Raw genomic sequence first — 24,930 nt, 5'->3', positions numbered from 1 at the left:
TCCTTCTTCGAAAAGTTTTCTATTTTCCAGAGAAATAGCAGCATCCTTGATGGGCCTATTCTTTGTTTTAAAAACTAACCATGTATCTTCCGGGTAATCAGATTTCTTGAAGGAAACTTGAGGATTTGTTTCTGAAGGTACTACTGAAGCAGACAAGAAAAACATGCTTGTGTCATTTTTTTCCAGAAGCAAATAAGACTGCAAGAAGCAAAAATCATAGAAGAAAAAGCAGCTAAAATAAAAGAATGGGTGACAGTCAAGCTCCATGAGGTATAACTCTTGCTACAATATTTATCATGCAGAAAACTGACCATAGTCAAAAACGCGTTTCCCAGTTCCATTGGTTGGTACTTCCATGAAAGTTGGAAAATGAATTTAACAGCACAAAGAATGAAAGCATCCATGTCACTGAACTTCTGACATTTAATAGGGACAGCCAGGATCTCTGGCTCCTCATTCATAAGGGTTGAGGACAGAACCCTTAGAACTGCTTTCTGGCAGGTCTATACATCTCCACTTTTTGAAAGAGATTAGGTGTCAAATTTAGCTTGCTTCAACAAATGCCTAAAGAGTGAATCATAAAAGCTGAACAAATCTGCTAGGGCAGGAAAAGGACTCATTTTTCTATTTTCCAGTGCCCACTGGACTCTTAGTCATAGTTTCAGGGGTGCTGGCTCTATTCCCAAAAGAGACCAGCTGTCTCCATTGGTTCTCTTGTGGTGAGATAACCATCTCTACCCTGCCTAAGGCTGCCGGTTTTGGTATGTAGCTGTGCTTTCTTCATTTACATTTTTAGAATTTTAAACTGCCTATAATCATTAAAGCCTTACTCTATTGTAGTTAACTGGAAATTGTGTTCACTCTAGTTAAAAAGCAATTAAATTATTTCTTAAGTTGGAAACAAGAAATAACATTTATAATTAGTCTGCAAGGGGAGTTTTTAAAGTCATCTAATATAGATACAATTAAGTTCAGTTAAAATTATCTCGAAAAATTTTGGACAAATGACTGTAACTCTTTACTTAGAATCTCAAGGTAATTTCACAGCAGTGGCAAGGTGTTACCCCACTGGAAGGTGGAATTGATGGCTCCTTATCTGTGGCATTGGACACCCAGATTCAAATCTCCTCTTTCCGTAATTCAGAACAGAGGCTTGAACCAATGTCTCTTCCTTCCTAGTAGTGGCTTGGTGGGGTCTTCTTCTTCCTGGAGATATTCTGCTCTATGTAAACATTTTGACATCTGTTTTTTTCTAATCCTTGCTTCAGGATGGCAGGAGATTTCAGCACCATAATTGCCTTTAACTCTTCTGCTTTCTCTTGGATTTGCCAAATGGCATCAGATGTAATTCTAGCCCTTTGCTTTAATGAAACATGACAATGCAGATTTTTTTTTTAACTGTTTGGGCTTTTTAAACCAGTCTAGGTTTTTCTTGGTTTTGGCAATGCTTTTAAAGAGTAAACACAGTTATTCAAATCATCATTGCAGGGAATTTCATTGTCCAGAAAAAAAAAAACAAAAACAAAGAGATGCATAGACCGGCATTAAGGGAAGCAGAGATCAATATTTGAAATAGCTTCCCCTTAAGAAAGCAGAAATGCAGTGCAAATATTAAGTGTGTAATGACTAAAAAACTGCTTCACCAATGGATGAGATTAAATTTGTGTGCTTTTAGTTAGAGGTGGAAAATCAGAACCTTCGCTTGATCAACCAAAAGCAAATCAAAGAGATGAAAACAGTACAATCTAAACTGCAAGGTAAATGTACAAGTTTATTCTTAATTTCTCTATCTACAGTATATGTCTTATTATACTTCATTAATTTGTGTCTCCACATAATTAAAATCTTCCATAAAATCACAAAGATTTTATTATTAATTATCTGACTTCATAGTGACTGTATATACAAATGTTAGGCAAGAAATAATTTATTTTTTCCTGAAAAGACATGCAAGCAAAGCACAACTGTTATTTGCTGAGTGAATGGATACTTTTGTGTTATTTAAGAGGCTTTGCAAACAGTAAGATTTGATAGGACTTTTGTCAGATCTTTGCTTTTCTTTCTTCATAGGATAGGCGACCTTAGCACTGTTCAGAGATTGCTGAACGTCAATCTGTAATTGCTTTTCCACTAAACGCTAAGCTGGGAATCAGAATTCTGATTTTTGTAATTATTTTTGGTAATTTCTGGTTTTTGTAATTATTACATTTGACTGCAGTGATCCCAAACCTATTAACAAGGAATTTCTGAATTACTGTTGTTCAGAAGCTACAGGCAAGAAATCTGTTACTTCAGCACAAAAACCTGGAGAATGTCAGCGACTAAGCGGTTTGACTTTTGGATGCTTTTCAAACAGAGCAAGAAGTCCTCATCCATCTCCTAAATGTGAAGAAATAAGCAAGTCTTCATCAAAAGAACTGGACTACACTGAAAGCAAAAACACGCTAGGTATTTAGTCACCCATATTCTGTCATTTTATTCCAACACACTTGGAAAAGTAAAATCAAGAAGTGTGTACAGCCATTTACCAAGTATGTAGCAGTACTCTCTCCCTCTTCAGTGCCACTCTCTCCTATTAGGAAGAAATCTTTTTGAGCGTTGGAGTCTCAGAAATGCTAACGCTTTGCTTAGCAGCACTCAGTGGCCAATGTTGTACTCCAGGTTTGCTGCACAGCATGTGGAGTTCTTTCTATTCAAAGAAGGAAAAAGTTTCCTCATCAGTTTGTACAATATCCCCAGCAGCCCCTGAAGTCTTATAGTGCCAGCAAAATGATGTGCTGCTATGTTATCACAAACATAAGCAATTCCATTGCAGCTTACTGCTTTTCCTAATCAATGAGAAGTCCGGTAAGGAGGCTATCACTCCTAATCTGGTCTGTCATTTAGGTCCCACTGCACTGTTTCTGATCTCACAATCTTCTTCACAGTTAGTCATGAGATCCAAAATCACAAGTTGATTTTGATGGAAAATCAGGAACTGAAATAGATCCTGTTAGTATTTTGTCTACTTATATGATACCAAGCTCACTGTAAACATGCATATGTATGTATTCATTTTGATAGATGATGAAATTGAAGAAAGATTTTTTCAAAGGAAGGAATAAGGAATAAAACCTTAGGCTTGATGAGAGGAAAATATATTAATTTTAGTGACTTCATTAATTTCATCTGGACCTATTATAAAATTCATATTTGATCCACTTTAACTTCATACAGCTATTTAGCATTACTAACTTTTCTAGTTATCTTTGTAGAAAAGTCCTAGCTTTAGCATCTGTTTTAACTCAGGGAGGGCACACAGGCCTCATTGACATGCTTTGAGCTATAGCTGTCTCGTGCAAAATCAGGTAAAAATGAACAGCACAAGCAAAGCTATCTTTAACATGGTGTCTTTCTCTGAACATTTTTTTATATGCAACTCTTGTGCATCTTAAGCATTCTTTACTGAGAATACAGTAATTGCTAGCAGGAGAAAATTCTATGTGTAAAGACTGCAGTATGCTCAGAATATTTAATTTATTAGTAAAAGTCTTCTATCAGTCTTGTACTCCAATTCTCTTTAGATTTTAAAAAACAGTAAATGTTTATGCCCTCTTAAACCTTTGTTTTGCCTTTTTTATTTTTAAATTATTATTATTTTCATACATATCTAGTCTACTTTAACGTTTGGCTCCACTGTACATCTGTACACGTATTGCCACTTTTAGCTTGGCTAGAACTCTGAGTAATGTCTGTTCCAGTTTCTTGGTAAACATTATTCAGTTGCATTCAAAGTTCATTATAATACTTTTCTTAAGATCTATTATTTACAATATTGAAAAAAAATACGATGTGCTTAGTTATTTAAAAGTATTACCTATTTACTATTTGCAGACACAACGACAAAGCCCTTTAGCAGTCAAGTTTGCTAAAGTAATTTTCTTCTGCTCTTTGTATTTGCCTTCTAGAGAAGGATATCCTGGAAACTACCTCTGCTGGTTCTGCACATGAGAGCAATAAAGGTCAGAAGTCATTGCAACAAAGTTCCTCAGGATCAGAGCAGAACAAGAATGTGCGAAGGAGCCGTTCATCCAAAGATGTAGACAGTGACATGTCAAAAAACTCCTGCACCACTGGGAGTGACTGGAGCTCAGATGAGGATGGAGGAGACAACAAAGGACTGAAATCCAGGTGTGCATCCACCCTCTCAAGCCACACATCTGAAGAGAATGCGAGGTACAGTAGAGTGGGGAGTGAAATGTATTTGACAGCCTCAGATGACAGTAGTTCTCTATTTGAAGAAGAGAGTTTGGGTGTTCAGAGAACTCAGCACAAAAAGCCGTACTCCTGGCAGCAAGGGTCCCAAAGAAAAGGTCAGAACGACCCAGGTGGAAGGTGCAACTCTGACTTCACAAGTAAGAAGAAAGACCTAGACAGTTCTTCAGATGAGCTGAACAAGAAATTTCAGTCCCAGAGACTAGATTATTCGTCCTCGTCCAGTGAGGCAAACACCCCAAGTCCAATTTTAACCCCTTCTCTTGCACACAAACACCCAATCCGAGCAACTTCTGCAGGCTCCCAGTGCACAACACCATCAGATTCTCCCTCAAATTTGCCACCGCCGAAGTTACGAACTCCTAACGTGTTCAGTATAAATTCATCATTGGCAAAAAAATATTTAAGTCAGCCTCAGCTGAGTTCTGATAGAATGTTTGGTAGAAATAGAAATGCTATAAGCATGATACGGCCATGGAGACCTCAGGAAACAGACATTGATCAGGTGGATGGAGAAGACACAGTTATTTTAGAGAAAATGGAGGTTGGCTGTGATGAAGGAGTGTTTACCTATGACTGTACTGAAGCACAAGATGCCGAAGCCCAGGAACCCTGCGCTATGACAAAAAAGGTTGCTAGCAACAAACCTCCAACTCCACCATTACATCGATTTCCTTCCTGGGTAAGTGTAATGCTTGACATTTTTCCTACCACTGAAGCTAATTCATTTCATGCTTCTCTTCTATGGTTTTTGTTGACTGTAATTTTCCTGCTCGCTGTTGGATGACAAGACAGAGCCTTACCATAACCGAAGTTAAGACAACAAACCCAGAAGCAAGTTTGGTTTGAACCACAGCCTTTGAAAAACACAGTCAGTGTTTTTATAGATAAGACTTTTCCTGTCACAGCTCAGTTACAAATGTATTTTAGTATACATTGAACAAAATGCTTGTGAATGTGTTTGTTTATTTGAATACCAACAGAGTCTGTAAGTGCTGTTGTCAATGCTGTTACTGTAACCATTTTACCCCTAACAATCTAGACAGTAAGTTGACTGACAACAGCTATAGATTATGGAAGCCACTGATCACTTTTCCAAGAAAAACTTCAAAACCATCAATCAGAAAATTAAATGGATATTAATATTTCTGACTCAAAATCCCAAATAAGCTCCATCTAGACTCACTTATTCCATAGTTCAATTTAATGATTCAGAGGTGAATAATGTGTTGAAGAAACAGCTTTTCTATAGAAATATTTTAGTGCATATGTTTTCATTTTTTAACACAAAATTGTTGAAATGTTCCCTCTATGATGGCATTTCTCTGTTCTTAACATGCAATTTTCCATTAAAAAGTGCTTTTGCTATTGGCACTTTGGCCCCCACTATATATATTTTTTAAATAAGTTACTTGTATGCGGTAACCATTGTGTAAAAAAGAACAAATCAAACTATGGGTACAGTGACTACGGTACACAAAACAAGGATGCATTTCTCAGCTGCTACTGATGACACCACTTCATCAATGACCTCATATACAATATTATCACATTTCTACTAACACAAAGACTAAGAGTCTGTGGGGAGGCTAAGCAAAAGAAAAGCAATTGTTTTAATTATCTACCATCAAATTCATTCTGCTTTTACGTTAGGAAAGCAGAATTTATGCTGTAGCCAAATCTGGGTTAAGGATGTCTGAAGCTTTCACCACAGAATCCCTTAACAAAAGTAAGTGTTTTTATTGCTCATTGCCTCATGAACAAAAACTTCCTTCTTATGATTGTTTATAAGAAAGGACCAAATGTTCCATGTTTATTCGATATATTTTTATTAGGATTATCTGTTGTATAAAACCTAGAAAATCATTGATTATCTTTACACTGTCTTCCACTCATATTAGCTTGCCTCTTGACTTTGTGCTGAATCATAGAAACATTAAGGTTGGAAATGACCTCTAAGATCATCTAGGCAAACCACCCACCTATCACCAATACTGCCCACAATTTGTACTTACTTAATGCCAGTTTTCTTTGCCTTCTCATTTTGAAGGTTCTATACCAGGTATCACGATTAAAGGATTATACTTTTAATTTAAATTATTTTAAATTTTAAATAAATTTTAATTATACTTTTAATTTAAATGATGTTAAATAGCAATGATTATGATTTATTGATACTCCTTAAGACCATGATAAATTTTAAATAACTGTACATTTTACATCCACAACAAATGAAGAATAAGATCACTTTTTATAGCAGAGCTGTACAGTGCAAAAGATAACATGAGAATTTGGTAAATTGAGGGGTTACTTAGAAAGTGCATTTATTTAATATGTTTTTTGTTTAGGTGCTGCTTTACTAACTTCATACTCCATATCTGGATTATATACATCTCTAATATATAAGAACATGACAACTCCTGTCTACACCACTTTGAAAGGGGTAACTGTAATCTTTAAAAATGTAATGTTTAAAAAATGTTTAAAGAACATCTTAAAATACCATTGGGCATTAAAACACTATCAAGAACTTTTCACATTTGATGCTACCATGCCAAATGTGTCTTAAGATCATGGTTATTGACTATAGAACTCCATAAATAATGAAATTGTCAAATGGCTGGAAAAAAAAAATTGCTGCTTATAAAATTCTACCAATCCATGTCAGTTTTTCTAAAGTTCCTTGCTGATTTTTCTTTTCCCAAAGGCTTGTTTATTAAACAGAGCCACACGGTGCGCGTGTGTGTAGAAGTGTCTTTGTATCAGTGCCAAAGCTGTTTATATGCAGATAGCCAGCAGTAACTAATCATAGCATTGTTTATTTTTTGGCAGCTTTTTGTGATTTGGAAAGACCCATGCTTTGAGCCTACATGAGTTTTAAAGTGTGGGAGTGGTTGAGGGCAGAAGGAATTCAGTTCTGTGTTTATACTTGTGTGCCAAAACTCACAGCCTAAGCAAGAGCAGTATTGAATGCCGTAAAGCCAGCAGTACGAAGAATTTACTGATAGCTTTTACACAATATATCAAAAAACACTGTGTTAATTTCTGCAGAAAGCAACTCAAATAAGCAACAGCCCGTTTATAGATGAGTCATCAGGATCAGAGGAAGAAGAAAGTTCTCGGTCCAGCTCAAGGACATCTGAGTCTGATTCTCGATGCAGAAGTGGACCAGGTAGCCCTCGGGCTATGAAACGAGGTAGGCAAAAAACATAAGAAAATGGAACTCCTTGAAAGCTCGGAAAGTTGGGCAGTTTGCATTATGTTTTTAGAAACTGATTTCTTCATTCAACAGCACGGACATCTTAAATCAAGGCTTCCATCTTAACTATCAAAGCTCAGATCTATTCAAGCAGGAGAAAGGTCAGCTCAGGGTAGCTCCTGTTTATTGCTGTTGTCATAGATGGCTGCTTAAGGCAGTAACCTACTAGCTAGCTTTGTCATGAGGGAAAGGTGATTTTAACATTTAAAACAACTGCCCCATTCAATCTATATTTTGTCACGTCAGCAACTTCCTATGGCCTTTAATGCTATGTAGATCAAAAGACCTAGAAAACAGTAACTGCTAGCAGCAAAAAATACATGCTCATTTTTGTAAAATAAACTAACAGTATAAGGTAATCAGAAAGCAGGTGTAGAAATTCCCCCAGCAGAGTATTTGCTTCTGTCATCGCATGCAATGAAGGGCTTCTTTCCTTTTCTTTAGTGACTGTTTTAAGGTCCTGTTTCAAGGATTTAGTTAAAACACCTGAATCCAACAGTGTCCTTGTGTGCAAAGCAAATTTCATAGGGGTAGGTAAGTGTGTGTTTTTCATCTCTGTAATGAAAACAACATGCTTTGGTACATGGGAAGATACAGTGCTTCCTCATTGGGTAACTGTATCAGTATTATCTCTCTGCAGATTTCTTCACTGGGTGAAGCAAGGGAGGTAACACTCTAAGATCCTAGTGAGACCCTGTATTAAGATCCTCTATTATATACTTAGAGAAATGGAAAGCAGCATTATTCAGTTGTGCCTGTTATACATGTTAAAAGCCCAGGAATTAAGAGTTCTGCTTACATCACACTTGAGCAGGCAAATACATATGGTGGCTCTCTAGAAATGTTTCGGTGCCAGCCACGTGTGGCCTTGAGGCCGATTCATTTCCCAGCTCTGCTTGCTGCTCTGTGCATACAAGGTTCTTCATCCTTCAGAGCTCTCCTGTCCAGCTTTCTCAGGGCAAGGTTATGCAACCTTCCCAGCCTGACTCTTCTCCTTCAACAGATTTCTCCTGCAAGTCTCGTTTTTTATGTAAGGTCAACTGAAAAGAAGGGCCTATCTGTGTTAGTCCTGCTTCCAGTTTTGTAGTTACAGTTCTGCTACACTACTATGAAAAGAACCCATAATTCCTGCATCCTTGCAGTTCCATTTTGGTGAGCAAAAACCAATACAGTAGCAAATGAATCTCATCTCACATGTTTGCACAATAGGAGGGATAAATCAGCTAAGTTCATAGCTGACTTCATCCATAGTTTACATCTGTGTAAAATGAAACTTTTCCCTTTGCTCATGCTTTCTTCTCCAGAACCAGCCCTTGCACTGCTTCAAGCATGGAACGGTTTCTGAATCACAAAACATGTGTGTATCTCTACTGAGTTCACAAAAAAAATAAAATCTGTGCAGTCACAAATTTGTCTAAGAGCATAATCATCTTGCTACATATTTGTTATTAGAGATCTTACATGAGAACAACAAACCTGACAGTCAAGGTGGCATGCCGAAACAATAATTGAGAAAGGCATTTCTTAAATAAAATCAGCAAATAAGTTTGGAAACAAAGGAAAGAAAGCATCTACATTTCAATCTTGCAGACTAACCTTTCAGAGTAGCACACTGGTCGGAAGATAAAGCTTCACAAAAGAACACAAAAGAACATGTTCTGGAGTAATTTCAGTTCTTATTGCTGATTCATTAGAATTGATAACAGGGTGCTTTTTTTTTTCCTAGGATGAAAGCTAATAAACTTAAAAAGAAAAAAATCCTGAAATGCGAAATTCAGATTCTCAGAAAGTTTCCATGTGAAACACAAACTAATTACAAAACAAAGACAGCCACGTACAGCTTCAACACAGAGCAGATCTTGAACTCAGCTTTTTAGTGCCCAGGCACTTACGTGGCAAAACTAGATACTAGGAAAAATTAGGGAAAGTCAGTCTATTTAACTAAAGATCTTGCATTTGTTTGGATTTATGCTGATAATTTTGTTTGCCCGCAGATCCTATTCAGATATTCTTTCTGCAGGGTTATTATGTTCCCATTTATTTGTTGCATAATAAATAATACAGAGAAACATCTCTCTTTTATCTCAGGTGTGTCTCTGTCTTCTGTGACCTCAGACAGTGACTACGCTATTCCTCCTGATGCATATTCAGTAGACACAGACTATTCGGAGCCAGAGCAGAAACTTCCTAAAACTTCTTCCTCATCTAGTGATAATGGAAAAAATGTAAGTATTGAAGATCTGTAAAGAAATTTACCTGTGTAAATTTGCATTCAAAGAAAGCTACGAAATCCCTGTATTCGGTCTTGCCGATTCACAGACTGCCTTATGAGTACAAATAGTAAAATTTATCAGAGATGTTAACCATGTAAAACCATTATAACTGAAACAAAGCGGACAGTTATTCTGAGCTCTCTATGTCACAAATGGAAGTAGGTAAAAAACTCCAGAAGACAATTCAAAGCACTTCAGATGTTTCTTATAATCTGACCTAAAGGGTGGTGTCCTGCCCATGGCAGGGCAGTTGGAACTTTAAGGTCCCTCTCTGTGCAAGCAATTGTTTCTTGGAACCAGGTCTGGCATCAGATTGCATTCAAGATGGTAAAATCTGCTTAAAATTATTCTTTGAAGTAGCTGGAGGCATTAGTCAAAATCCTTGTGCAGTAACCTGTTTCTATAGCTTCCTCATACTGGGAAAATGACTTCAGGCAAACTAGACAAATTCTAAGTAAAGCAGCATGAAAGGATAAATCAAAGAAACCAAGCAATTACAGGATATTGTTCTTCCCTACAAGTTTTTTAATGACCTGTGTTAGTAGTTGGTGTCTTGGTACACCAAGTGGATTGACTGACGATGAAAATAATTCATTTTAAACTTTCGTCACTGAGCAAAACTCTTCTTCTACTGGTATACACAGAGAATTATACTCTGAATTATGCTCTGAATTATACTGCATTGTATCTGCTCTGCAGATCAGTCCCAAAATTTAGGGGGAAAAATGATAGATAATACTAATTTGTTCATTGCTTAATATAAATAATGAGAGTTAAATCAGGAATCATGTTCTTCATTCCCTTGTATAGCTCTGAGCAAATCACTTACTCTCCTTCATGTACTATAACTGTAAGTAGGGATATTAATTAGTTATCCCATATGCATGGCATTGTTCTTAATTGATGCTCATAAAAATATTGTCCTTGGAACAAAAATCTCATAAAATACTTTTTTTTTTTTTTTTTTTAAGCATGCTTTTAAGTTATTAAAATGTCTCTGTGTGTGTTTATACCATTCCTCTGGAGGATATAGAAATACTAGTGTACTTAACTACTTTTTAATCCAACTTCTAAATAATCAGGAACCTTTGGAAAAATCTGGCTATCTGTTAAAAATGAGTGGTAAAGTGAAGACTTGGAAACGACGGTGGTTTGTCCTTAAAGGAGGCGAATTACTATACTACAAATCTCCAGTAAGTACACAAATAAGTGTCACTGATTTGCTGTTTCATATTAGATGGCTTTTACTGAGAATCTAGGACTGCTAGAAGGAAAAGAAATGCACTCCTAGTGTGTCAGTTGTAAGGGAGCAATTCAGGACCCAGTTCCTTAAGAGGCATACAAGGTCCTCAATGTTTACGTAGGAAGTATTTATAAAGATTACTGCTTAAACGAGTTCCATAATCAATTATTGCTATCTATTGACAGATTTTAAATATATTTTTTCCATTCCTTTCATACAGAGTGATGTAATTCGAAAGCCTCAAGGTCAAATTGAGCTAAATGCATCTAGCCACATTGAAAGGGGTGATGGGAAACAAACAATCCAGGTGCCTGCTTTTCTCTTTTTTGTTTCTTTTTTTGGGGCCTTATTTCCTGCGCTGCCAAAGCATCCTGATCTCTGTTGCACTGGAAGTCCACATGTGGACTCAGAATTAATTAGTGTTCTTCACTTGAAACCTGAAGAATATTTCAGTTATAGAAAGGAAGGGTAGAGATGCCTGGGTGTAGTGTTGTCTGTACTGCTAAAAAGGTCCGATTCTTAGCTATGAGATGCGTTAAAAAAGAGCAGTCTTGGGACCAGACATTAGGGTTGACTTGTTTGTCTGAAATTAGAGAATCAAGCTTTCTCAATTCTGCTGTCCTAAAATCTTTCAGAAGTCTCAGAAATCACGGTTCTGCCTTGTCTGCCTGGCCATTGAACCCTTTTTTAAAGAAAAATACTTTGGAGAAATAACACCCCAAAGTTGTGAGGCTACATTGGTAGGATTTGTTAAAAACCCCCAGACCGTGGGGTGAAACACAACGTTCTTAAAGCTCAAGTCTCTTCTGCTACTTCATAGCTTACCACAGAAAAACGAACATACTACCTGACTGCAGATTCTCCAAACATCTTAGAAGAATGGATCAAAGTACTACAGAATGTTCTTAAAATACAGGCTGCTAGTCCACTTTTTATACAGCCTGAAATCAAACCAACCATGAAAGGATTACTTACAAAGGTAACAACACTTTTCTCCTCCAAATGTGCTTGATTTTATTAATAATATCTAGATAAAAATGGCACTACAATAAAATAAATGCAAGCAAAATAGACATGTTTTGCTTTTCTAATACTTTCAGAGTGAGCAATCCAGGACTACCAACTCACCTACTTCTGGCTGTTTGAGATTTAGTTTGGTTTTTTTTCCATCTTTTTAATTCACTGAAAGTTGTTGAGTATTCCATTTGCAATCAAGAGGTATCCCAGTTTAACAGTTAACTTTGACAAATGCCTAAGTTGCAGTAGTTAATTGACCTAACTTATTTCAGTAGAGTGCTCATTATTCAGTATTATTCATTGAGAAACGTTATTTCAAGATAATAAGAACACTACATAAAAGGAATATTTCTCTTTCGGTTCTTTCAATTCCTCAGCTTCCATTCCCATAGGTCTGATGAAAGGAAAAACTCACTCTGGCTTTACCTGGCCTTGGACCAAGCATCTAGTGCTTTAAATCTTATACCTTTAACAGAGCTATGCATTGTTAATTATTTGTCTAGTAAGGTAGAAAGTAATTTGAACTAAGTCATTCATTCCCAATATCAGCAAAGTCCAGAGACTGAAATGCAGACTATATTTTTTCTGACTGTGCTTGTACTTAAGGGTCTTTAATTTCAGGTGAAACATGGATACTCCAAAAGAGTTTGGTGCACCCTAGTTGGAAAAACTTTATATTACTTCCGTAATCAAGAAGATAAGGTAGGTCCCTTACTTGTTTCCTCAGCTAAGATCTCCTCAGCTAAAATGGTAAACTAAAGTTTTATTAATATAGTATTTGCCTATGTAGCATATTACCACTTTATCTTAATTACCAGACATTCAGACTTTACAGATTCTCAACTGGGAAGGTTTCCATCTAACAGACTGTATTACAGGCACATCCATTGGTCCGCTTCTGCTATGGGACCTGATATACATCCTGTATTTTCTTATCCTTAGCCAAAGTGGGACACTGACTGGCTGACATTTCTGGTCTCCCTGTTTGCTAGCCTTGAGGCTGTCCTTTACTTCTGGAAGCTGAATTCTTAAATATGTTTGCACTCATTCCTTTTTATCTTTCCGTTGACTTCTAAATGTTGTTCTTTGCAATATCATTGTGCTTCGCTGCAAGAAAGGCAGAAAAGCCTAGCAGAATGCAGAGTTTGCAGCTGTGCTGATGCATGTCTGAGGTGAGGGGGATTCTTTCCAAATTGCCATCAGGAAAGGAAAAGGAGCTCATGGTCAATAACTGACAGGATGGACAGAAACAGAGGAGGTAGAGAAAAGGAAGATTAATTTCTGGAGCCAATTAAAGGTACTGTTTACAGGAGAAAGAAATGGGATCCAATCAGCTTTAGATTAACCTCACAACCGTAATCTGACTTTTTGACATTGAGTTCTCTACTCATACTTCTCAATGTTGTCAATCCCTAAGATTTGCTGTCATAATTACCTGCTGAGTCAGGACAAAAGAGACTTCCCAGTCATAGTGGCATAGCCATAATCTCCCTGAGGTTATGAATATTTTATTAGTACCCTTACTACCTAGATCTATCAGAAAGACTGCTGGCATTTGACAAAAGGTCAATGCTCCACTGGGCTGGCAAAATTCCTAACAGAATTCAAAAAATACAGAAAATTGAATTTGTTATTTCTGATCTATCCAAATATTCATGCTGTACCCAGTAATTAGTAGTCTCATAAAACAAGCTATCCCTTTTTATCCTTTCCTTTTTCACTCATTTTTAAATATTCTACTAAAGCTTATTGTGTATAAATAAGATAGCAATAAACATCCATCAGAAAATGTTTTTTAATTACCATGTAAAAGTGGTAATACAGGGTTAGGGAATCAAATGACTAGAGTATTGATCTGTAGCTCATCTTACACAGATTTTTTTTTTTTAATATTTTTCTTTTATGAAGAAATCTCTGCCGATTTTGCTCATTGGTACTTTTGAGGATTTTGATTCTTTAGCAAACTCTTGGCTAAAAAGTTTGCTGGCTTCATGTTAGTATGTGCCTCACTTTGGTTTTGCTGCCTCTTTGAAAGCAAAATTGAAACTAATTCACTAGCTTGTAATAGAACAAGAATTTAGCTTTTGTAAGCAGAATGTTTTTTAAAATATTATGTATGAAAAGTTTCCCAGACCTACTTCATTTCTAATGTTGAGCAATTCGCTAATTAGAAACATATTTATTGTAGCTGAATGTGAGTGTGCAGAAAAAAAATTACACAATCTGCAGTATTTAATATGGTAATGGTAATGGCCCTTTTAAATGGCCTCCTTTCCAAATGGAATTCAAATATAAAAATCAGCCAACTGTATTTTAGTTAAAGCTAGTGAATAAACCATTCTTGACCACTTGTATGTGAAACAGCATCTCACTATTCTACCTCGTTCATGAAGTTGCATGCATACAAAGCACCAAAGAGAAAAAAGATCACACCATGCATCTTCAGTCACTACTAATGAGAGCAGTTTAACGATCCACAACTAGGTGATGTTCTCTTCAAAGTAACTAGATTAACTGCTTACTCTATCAAATCACTATTCATGAAACCCACTTGAGATTGAATCAAGCTCACCAGCCACTCTCCAAGAGTACATGTGCATTTTCTAAGCATATTGTTAACAACCTGAGTCAACCTCATCTGCTTTGCATTTTAATTTACGACCACTCCAGGTCGGCTTACACTGGAACGTGTCACAGATAAGATGTCCAGCCATTATTTTACCAAAGAGAAATGTCTCTTTCTTTGCAACAAATCACAAAACGTTACTAAACAATACAGAAACAATAATCAAGGCTCCTTCTCTATAACATTAAATACCAGATTCTTCTGAACATCACGATGTCTGAACAGCTAGAGAAAGAGCAGTGGTGCAACAGAAAGGGAGGAAACTTTGCGTAAAATCATCAGTAAGGACTGTCAGCCTCTGCCAGTCCTGTCACCTGCTTGTGAAGATGCTTTTGTGTTTGTCATGGCTTCCTGCTGCTGCTAAGTATGAAATAATTACTTGTAGGAAAATTTCCTTTTGAACAACTTTTTATATAACTATATATACAACTAACTTTGGTCTATCAGACTGAAGAGTGAAACAAACTAGGAAAGTCTGTCACACAAAATATTTACCTTTTGATTTTATAGTATGAATAGAACAGGTACTTCAACACTATGCTGCTGTCCTTTGAAATGACAAAGCTATAATTAAGGTTCTAGGCTTTACCCACGGAATTTTTACTTGGAAGCAGTTCTGGAAAACTCTGAAAACCTCCTTCTCTTGCCCTAACAGACATTTATTACTTTAACTAGATACAGAGGCAGACCTGGAAAGGAATTTAAAAACTTCTCAATTTCAGTCTTTGGCACACATCATCCAGTTTCTGTTGTCTGCACCAGCTTATTTATCTGGCATTACTTGACTGAAGTGAAAAAGAAATAAATGAACACTAATGGTAGTCATGTTTGGGTTGGTTTTTTTTCTGCTTGTGGAATATGTACTGAAGCAAACATTTGCTTTCTAACCACTTCTAATATTGACTTTTAGTTTCCTCTTGGTCAAATCAAGCTTTTTGAGGGTAAGGTTGAAGAAGTTGATAGATCCTGTGACTCCGATGAAGATTATGAAGCTAGCGGTCGTAGTTTGTTATCAACACATTACACTGTTGTTATCCACCCTAAAGATCAAGGACCCACTTACCTTCTTATAGGATCCAAACATGAGAAGGTAATGAAATGACTTTTCTATTACATTTCAGTAACTTGCCTATGACTGTGATGCTGTGATATGAACAATTCCTAAAGAGGAGGGGGAAAGGGATCCACAGTACCCAAGTTTGTCTTTAAAGTGCTGCCATAGGTAACCCCTTTTGAGACAACCAGAATGCACAGGCTTGCCTTCATAAAGTGATGGGTGCAGAATACCAAATATGCCGTAAATGGAGAATTTTGCTCACATTGCACTAAACAATGAACAGACTTTAGTAAATCTTCCTGAGAAGTTCTGGGATACTGGGTTACCCATTTTCACTGTTTGGACTGCGGTAAGAGAAGTGAGAGATACAATTAAAAACACTGTTACTGCTGCATCATTGTTAAGTAGTCCTATAGATCTCTGTTTTTTGACCTAACTCCCTGCATTAGAAGGATCTGGCAGTGATAAGAAGGCACTTCAAATTTTTATCTTCCTGATGAGGAAAGAAAGAACAAGCATGATTTCTGAGGGTAAAAGGATTCAGAACACAGCTCTGTCCAATTTTCTATACTTCATACTTGCAACATAGAGTGGCCATGAGTGCAACTGTTAAAGGAAGGCCAACTCCTTGGGACTTCAAAAGGAGAGTATGGCAACATTCAAAGCTGAGAGCAAAATCTTCATGAAAAAGCTCCTTCCAACAAAGCTTCAAAGTGGATTCAATTTCTGACTTAATTCCTGTGAAACTTCATGTGCATTTTCTTTTAATGCTCTTAAAAATCTGGTGGAACAAATGAGTGAGTTGCTGCATGTTTTTCTACCTTAGGACACATGGCTTTATCATCTGACAGTTGCAGCTGGAAGTACCAGTGTCAATGTCGGGTCTGAGTTTGAACAACTTATCTGCAAATTATTAAATGTGGAAGGTGATACCAGTAAGTTTATTTTTGTTTCAACACACTCATCTTGTAATACTTAACAATGAGAATATACTAAAGCATTTAGAAATTATTATACTAAGAATGTTTTGTTGTTTTTGTTTGTTTGTTTTACTTTTTTAATGAAAACCATACAAATAATAGTTTTAGGCATACTTCTAGGAACTTTGAATGAACACTTATTTATAGTGCTTGATTTCTTTGGTCTACACAAAGCAGGTCAGTTAACTTTTTTCCTCGGCTTACTTTTGTGCTACCTTTCTTTCCTATGCCAGCAGAACCACCCGGTCTGTGAAACAGGACCACTGACACTGACCTGCCCTGTAGAACACTTTGAAGAGGAGCTGTGGGGCTTCTGTTATGGGAATCTGTTATCTAAAATGCCATTAATAAAATCAATAACAGAACTATGCTTATGCAAGAAAAAAAAAATATATAACTACCAAGGCTTTGTTTCTATAAATGACTGAAACTGTTGGGAATGGAATTTCTACTTCAGGTCAAAATTTAGTACAGTATTTGCAGAACAGATGATAATAATATAGAAAATTTAACAGGTGCTCAACTCCCACTTTGATACAGATGGGGTTTTGAACACTACTAGGAATTTTGAAACTGCATTTCAAAATGCTGATCTCTTGTGCTACACGAAAATCATGTTTTCTTAAAGAAGAGCATAGACCTCATTACAGAGTTTTCTTTAAATATATGTAATATGCAGTCTTATTTATGGGAGTTTCAGAATTCACACTTTCAGCCTACTCCATCTAGCTAGGGCAACTGTTTCATTTCTGAACACAGAAGTCTGTTCCGTGGGGAATAGCCTTCAATATGCCTGTGCTAGGAGCAAGGTTCCAGCATCTTCTTAGCATCTCTGGGGGCAGTTCACACTGATGTTATGCTAATTCCTAAATGCGTGGCTATCTGCCACATCCTGAGCTGCTGTGGATAAAGTAGCAACTTCAAAGGGAAAACAGTGCTAACATTCATCGGCAGAAGCAGAACATCACCACTCTGCTTCAGATTTTAAAAGCAGTGCATAATATTTCCTTGTGCTTGTTGGATCTGCGAGTTGGCTTTCAAATTCTGACTGTTCAAGCAGAAGTCACAGACAGATTCACATTCTATGCCACCAGATTTAGGATTCGTCTCGTAAACTCCTACTCAAACAATTATTTTCACACTAAATCTCTGCTCTTGAGAACTTTCATGATTCTGTATAGTCTCACAGTTTGCAGCAGAAGCCAGCAAATCCACACACTCCTTACTGCTATTTGAGATACAGCTACTAAAATTTAGAAGCCAGGTCCTATTACCAGCTTAAGGTGAAGCAATGAAACTGATTTAATATCTTAAGAGGTTCACCTCGCTGAGACTCCTTGGCCCCTCTGCGTAGAAAAGAACAAAGCGAGTGTATGCAGGGAGAGGGAGATGACTAAAAAACTGAAGTTTCCGTACTGAATTATGGCCAGAAGTTATACCAGAGGAGGTTTAGGTTGGATATTAGGAGAAACTTCTTCTCTCAAAGGGTGGTCAGGCACTGGAATGGCTGCCCAGGGAGGTGGTGGAGTCGCCGTCCCTGGTAGTGTTCAAGAGGCGCCTGGATGAGGAGCTACGAGAGATGGTTTAGTGCTTGTGGCACTGATAGGAATGGGAGGGTGGTTGGACTGGATGATCTTGCAGGTCGTTTCCAACCTTGTGATTCTGTGTGAATTAATTGCAGAAAACATATTTTATCTGTTTAGCTTCTCAGATTTGGAGACATCCTACCCTTTGCCACAGCAAAGAAGGAATTACTTGCCCTCTTACAACTTTGCCATCAGAAGCCTTACAAACTGAAGCCATTAAATTATTTAAGGTAAAAACACGTTTTTATTTACAAGTTTGCTTTGGTTTGTTTCCTGAAATTTTTCATTTGCCCAAGAGATTTTGGATGTTTCCCCATGAAAGACCAGATTAGTGTCTGGGAACTACGAGAAGGAGTGTGCTGCAATCCCGTTAACCTTCTTTGTCCTCTCTCCTGCCCCTTACTCGGGTAAACCACCTCTAAAAATTAACTCATGGCCCAGCTGTAAGAGAAGTATATTCCAGAAACAAAATAAATTATTGCTGTTCTGTATAATGTCAAATAAATCATAGATTGGAAGACGCGGTGCTTGGATAAATGAACTTTCTCCACAGAGCTTACAGTCTAAAGACCAAATTCCTTGCAGCATGAACTTTCTTAAGAATTTTGATGTAATGTTAGGATCCAGAAAGGAATTCAAGACAAGTACCACATGTTAAGTCACAGCCATTTGTAAGCAAGCTTTCCAGCTTATTTGTCAGAAGTGTCTGAAGAACATAAGAGTACACCCATTTTATTTTCTGCAGTCTTGCAGTGTGAAAATTTAAAGGGAATGTACTTCCCTAATAAAAATAAATTGATATCTATTTGGCAATCACTTTCTGAAACATATTTCAGACCTACATCAAATAAGAGGTGATATGTACAGCCTTCATTAAAAGCTTCTCTAAAAATCAGCTTAAAAGTCAAGCGAGGAACTGATTTAGAAACAGAAAATTACGTTTTTCTACTGCTGATAAAGTAAGTCCTGTGCATCCACGTATTTTCAGATAGACTAGAAACAGATTATTCTTCCATTCATTCCTTGCATTTTGCTTGTATACTTTGAAAATTCTTCCTCAAGGAACTGTTCAACTTAGTGAATGTAGTTATGACCACAAGAACTGTAATATAGACTAAATGGAGCAAGTGATAACATAAGTTGTCTCACAAACGATTAACGCCTGACTTTCCTAAGACAGAAGAGGTGGTGAGAAGTTTATATGAACCCACAACAAAAATAGCAGTGAAAGCTAAGAAGTAAAACAAATGGCTCTGAGTCCTGGTTCTCTAATTTGTGAAACTTCATCTCCCCATGTTGTTCTCAGTCCTTGCACAACTGTTTTACACTGCGCGCTGCCCACCTTGCATAAGTCCTGCAAGGGTAAGCTGTGTTCATGCAACATGTCCTTAAACTTCCCTGTCGCCACAGCTGTTGCAACACCTACCAGCATACACTCCATTTTTTTAAGTGTTGCTTTTATCCTTTAGAAAAACTATAGCTTTTCATCCATTCCGGTCCCCTTTTTCACCTCTTTTACTGGCTATCTGTGACTTCAATTATAGCACATTTTTGTTACGCAGAATGTCAGCAGCATTGGTTGGAGCCTTCTGTATGTAAACTCACTTGCTTAACTGTTTTGTTTCTAGACCTGCCAGTTATTTATAAATGCTGCAGTTGACTCTCCTGCCATTGACTACCACGTATCTTTGGCCCAAAGTGCTTTGCAGATCTGCCTCACACATCCTGAACTTCAAAATGAGATCTGTTGCCAGCTCATTAAACAGACCAGACGTCGACATCCACAAAACCAGGCAGGACCAATACAGGTATTTCAACAGCAGTGAAGAAATTACACAGTATGTTTGGAATGGTAAAGGGGCTCTGCACTTCTGTAGCATCTGCATAAAATCATATAAAATCCTGAACTATCTTATTACTGCTGTATCTTCAACAAAGCTCACGTTATGCTCCATGAAAGTACTCGCACCTGATGACAGGGTATATCTCTGCCTGTGCTATTTTTAATGGTTCAGCATACAGTGTTGGCTATCATCAAGCATTAAGACAACATGTGGAACCTAATTCTCTTTTACTGCATGCTTCCTTTCATTGGTGCTGTCTCAGGAATTTGGGTGTGTGAAGCCAGATGTCTGCATAGCATAATAATATGCTGTGGAATCTTAGTTGTGTTCAGTTTTTCTGACAGACGTCACCTCTTACTTTCTCATGCTGTCCTCAATGCATTCTGCATGCTGGATTATGAACATATATTTAAAATACCCCATCTTAGTCCCCTGCCAGTTATTCACCAATATCTAAACATGTATCAACTAACTGAAATTGAAAGGAAAAGCAATAATTAGAACTCATGTAGAACGTGCAGACCCGGGATAGGGCACATGACAGTCATACCTACAGAACTAGGAAATGAATCTGAAGATGAAAAAGGAAATAATCACTTCAAGGCTTTTGTAATAGACATGTTTTTCTCCTGACTGATCATAGAAAGAAGCACATGACTAGCAGGCACACCTATTATCTAGAAAAGGCCCATATTTGGAACATGCACAGTATGTGTGCATCATTAAGACATCCACAAAGGTTTTACAGAACACATAGCATGTTCATATCAGCATACACTGAAATTACATATGGCTGATGAAATTCAATAATGCATTTTTTAATATAAATTTTACATAAATAAATCTTTGATATTTCCAAGCACTGGTGAGGCCATCCCTCCAATACAGATAAATAAATTATTGCCATCATAATTATATGGTATGATATTTAGGGTTAACTTGTCTGGTAGAACATTTGAAGCCTCACATATTTTTTAAGGTCTTAAATTATTAACTCAATGCTTGGCATTGTAGCCTTAGAACTCATTTTTCCTGCGGTTTGCTTTTTGTACAAACTGATTTGCCTTCACATTTCCAGCCCTAAAAGTAACATGTTGTACACAAATAAAAGCAAACAGAGCATTTTGGACTTCCAATGAGGTGACATTCAGCTAATTTACTCAGCTTTTTCTCTGTTTTGCTTTGTTTTCCTTCCTATTTACAGTTTTGTGATATTTGCCTTGGCACAGTAAGCTACACTGTTGGCCAAGAGCCAAACAGGAAGTTTTACTTTGTAAGATGTTTAAAACAGTGAATGCCTTCCTTTTGTCCAGGGCTTGCAGCTCTTGGCTCTCTGCGTTGGACTATTTCTGCCCCAGCACCCATTCCTTTGGCTTCTTAAGCTTCATTTAAAGAAGAATGCAGATTCCAGGTATGCCTGAGTATTATTAGCCTGCTGGTCAACTAGTCTTCTTTAAGTACCTTATTTCCAATCTGTCATTTGATATATACGTATGTTTTATCTTCTGACATTCATTTTATAATAAATTTGAGTAGAATTCTGTTCCAGTACTAACAGGTAGCAAGTGTTCTTTCTATGCATCAACTGGAAAAGCTCCTTTGTTTTGAAAAAGATTTTGCAATGGAATCCTGACTGCAGGTTGCTAAAGCACAAAGGCTCAAATCTGCGGCAGTTACACAAAATGCTCTGAGCCACGTTCATCTTTTACACAATTATGTTCATCTCTTACACAATTCTGTTCATCTCTTTCACTCTCCTTGAAATTCCCTGGGGAAGAATGCTGGAAATCCTGCTGCAAAACCTGAATGCTCCTCCCATCTCACATCCCTAGAGAGATCTACTCAGTTTATTGTCCTTTCAGCCAGTTCCCAAGAATTGCCTCATTTCTTTTTCTGCCACAGAACTGAATTTGGGAAATACGCAATATATTGCCAGCGATGTGTAGAACGTACGCAGCAGAACGGAGACCGAGAAGCCAGGCCCTCCAGAATGGAAATCCTTTCAACTCTTCTAAGAAACCCTTACCACCATTCACTCCCCTTTAGTATTCCAGTTCATTTCATGAATGGCATTTACCAGGTAAATCTAGGAAACCAGAAAATCTAGGCTCTCCCAACCCTGTGCTATTGGCTTACATGCAAAGCATATCAGAAATAGAACTTTAAGTGTTAAGGTAAATACATTTCAAGTTTCATCCTGAGCCAGTACTAACACAGGGTACAAGGCACAAGGTATTTGAGACAGGTTTGATCAATGAAGAGTAACTGTTCAAGACTGAATCTTTAAAAGAAATTAAAATATTAAAAACACTTAAAAACGAGACATCTTAAAGTTCCATTGCTTATTTGACCTCACAACTGGATGAATGAATTCAACTTAAGAGAAGGGTATTAAATTCCTCTCACCAGATACCTTAAAAGTTAAATACCTCACAGAAAGCACAAAAATACAGCTGTAACTCCCATCATCAGCCATGAAGGATAACCCTATTTGTTACAGAAAACACAGTTTCATTCTTAATCCTTTCGGGAATTCATCAGTCAAAGCCTGTAAGAAAGCTTTCCCTGGGCTTCCATGCATGCTGATGCAAGTCTCTTTTTTTTTTTTTTTTAAAACAACTCAGAAGATTACAAAATGGTGACTTTTTATATTAAGTCAAAACTATATTGAATAATGTCTATTTCAGGCAACAGCAAAACAAACTGTTTTTCTTTTTCCCTTCTAAAAGTTTCTTGCTGCACGGCCAGTAAAAGAGAAAAATCAACATGTATTTAAACCACTCTAAAAAGTTTCCAGACTGAAGTTTGGAGGGAAAAAAAAAAAGGAATAACTGCTTGTTATTTATTTATACATTGCTCAAAAATACCTACCCTAAAGGGCTATGAAAACTGGAAATAAATGAATCACATTAATGGGCTCAGTTAATGACCAATTTGTACTTTTCAATGACACTAAGTTATTCAAAGGGAATGGAATGGGTCTCATGTTCTAGAGGTATTCTCATCTTTCAGAATCTTTGCTTTTTTAATGTTTGGTAGTTAAATAGATTTGGGGTGCTTTTCTAGGTTGTTGGGTTTGATGCCTCTACCACAGTGGATGAATTTCTGAACACCCTGAACCAGGATACAGGAATGAGGAAGCCAGCTCAGTCAGGATTTGCACTCTTCTCTGATGATCCCTCTGGCAAAGATATAGAGCACTGTCTACAAGGAAACATCAAGGTAAACAAAAGTCTTTAATGAGCTCATATTTAACAGCAAAATCATTTTACAGAGCTTGCTTCAGACAGTGAAGGAGAATATTTTTCAGGCTGAAAGCTTTTTTTTTTCCTCCAGTGATGTAAAAGGAAAGATGAAAAACTACATTTTGAATTACTGAAATTCATTCAGTGAACTGTATTTAAAAGCACTCTCTGAGAGACTGATATTAATCATGGAAGTAAAAGCTGGATTACAAAAGAGAAAATAAGTTGTAACTAATCACTTTCCTTTAAAACTAAAAATCAATTGATACCCAACGTGTACTTAGAGATGCCAGTTACCATTCCTGATAGATCCCCAAAAGATGAACGTTTGAGGTCCAAAAAGTCACCGACACTGGGATAGGGATCCTCAGAAGTTGTTATTTAAAAAAAGAAGAAGAAGAAGAAGAAAATAGAAAAAAGAACGGGTTCCCTATCTAAGTGCAGAATAATTAGCTTTCATTCTTGGAAATTTCCAATGTTTGGCTTGTCATCATACTGGATCTTAGTTCCTTCTATTACTAGTAATAAAATCTTTGTAGTCAAGGTTGGCACAATGCACTATCATCTATGTATTAGAAAATGTATTATTATTACGTGTTATGTATTTTTCAAGCCTTTTAGCAGCTAATTAATAATGGATTTTTTTGTGCTTCTACTCAGTAGTTTTTTGTACCCTCTGTTCAATGTTCACAAGCTGCATTTCAAGATACAAGGAAAAGTATAGCCAGGACCTAATGACAAACAAGCAGTCAACTGATCAGCTCTGCTTCCCAGCCAGAATAATTACCAAATACAAAGCAAAATGTATTTTTAAAAGTACTTTTTCCTTGATAAAAATGATTTTACAAGCTGATCACATCACTGCTCCCCAAAAGGTTCATCTATGAAGGAATGGTACCATGAAGTCCAGCAGGACTCATTGGTCCTCTGTTTTGCCTCCTCCCCATCTGGCCACATCTACCAGCTGTCAGGCACCTCTCTGCTTGCACATCATATCAAACTTCATATAAACATTACAAGAAACAGTTAATAGAAAGCACCTGAAGAGCTTCATGCAGCAGAAAGGCAAGGCAGACATCAAAGGCACTTGATAAATTAATTAACTCACTTTGTACAATTAAACACTCATTGGCTTCTGCTAAATCAGCTAACTGGTCTTTCCATACACGTGTGATATGGTTTGTTTCCAAAGGTTTGTTTTGTGGGTGTTGCCAGATAAGCAAACAAACAAAAATCCCTAATTATGAAATGTTCCAACTAAGAATAGCTCATAAAGTTACCTGTCAGTTTAAAAACTTAATGTACACGAGTTTCTGATATGAAATAGGTAAATGATACTAAAATATGTAGACAGTTTTTATTCACAGGTACTTTGAAAGGTGAATACATACAAAAGTCACTTTCTTATTGACTCCCTTCTAGATCTGTGACATTATTTCAAAATGGGAGCAAGCCTCTAAAGAGCAACATCCTGGGAAATGTGAAGGCACAAGGACCGTCCGCCTAACTTACAAAAGCAGGTTTGTGTAGCAATTATAACATCCCT

The 24,930-nt window shown here is 37.0% G+C and overlaps 1 protein-coding gene across 1 annotated transcript in view; it reads left to right on the top strand.

Annotated features, from left to right (window-relative positions):
- The window catches only part of PLEKHH2 (pleckstrin homology, MyTH4 and FERM domain containing H2), a 52,253-nt gene that overhangs the window by 19,453 nt on the left and 7,870 nt on the right, over positions 1 to 24,930 (top strand). Inside the window, exons 5-24 of the mRNA XM_042894603.1 lie at positions 187 to 270; positions 1,676 to 1,757; positions 2,266 to 2,448; positions 3,948 to 4,936; positions 5,908 to 5,983; positions 6,603 to 6,697; positions 7,306 to 7,450; positions 9,602 to 9,738; positions 10,869 to 10,979; positions 11,250 to 11,336; positions 11,850 to 12,008; positions 12,668 to 12,748; positions 15,583 to 15,762; positions 16,556 to 16,664; positions 18,413 to 18,525; positions 19,924 to 20,103; positions 21,453 to 21,550; positions 22,042 to 22,219; positions 23,206 to 23,361; positions 24,807 to 24,904. Of these exons, the coding sequence (XP_042750537.1) occupies positions 187 to 270; positions 1,676 to 1,757; positions 2,266 to 2,448; positions 3,948 to 4,936; positions 5,908 to 5,983; positions 6,603 to 6,697; positions 7,306 to 7,450; positions 9,602 to 9,738; positions 10,869 to 10,979; positions 11,250 to 11,336; positions 11,850 to 12,008; positions 12,668 to 12,748; positions 15,583 to 15,762; positions 16,556 to 16,664; positions 18,413 to 18,525; positions 19,924 to 20,103; positions 21,453 to 21,550; positions 22,042 to 22,219; positions 23,206 to 23,361; positions 24,807 to 24,904 (3,341 nt within the window). The remainder of the gene's footprint in view (positions 1 to 186; positions 271 to 1,675; positions 1,758 to 2,265; positions 2,449 to 3,947; positions 4,937 to 5,907; positions 5,984 to 6,602; positions 6,698 to 7,305; positions 7,451 to 9,601; positions 9,739 to 10,868; positions 10,980 to 11,249; positions 11,337 to 11,849; positions 12,009 to 12,667; positions 12,749 to 15,582; positions 15,763 to 16,555; positions 16,665 to 18,412; positions 18,526 to 19,923; positions 20,104 to 21,452; positions 21,551 to 22,041; positions 22,220 to 23,205; positions 23,362 to 24,806; positions 24,905 to 24,930) is intronic.

Source organism: Lagopus leucura, unplaced genomic scaffold (genome assembly GCF_019238085.1).
Source record: "Lagopus leucura isolate 7727_CA_CO unplaced genomic scaffold, USGS_WTPT01 Super-Scaffold_73, whole genome shotgun sequence".
NCBI classification, from domain to species: Eukaryota; Metazoa; Chordata; class Aves; order Galliformes; family Phasianidae; genus Lagopus; species Lagopus leucura.
The sequence above is the reverse complement of the archived record's forward strand: the minus strand, read 5'-3'. Positions and strand labels throughout refer to the sequence as shown.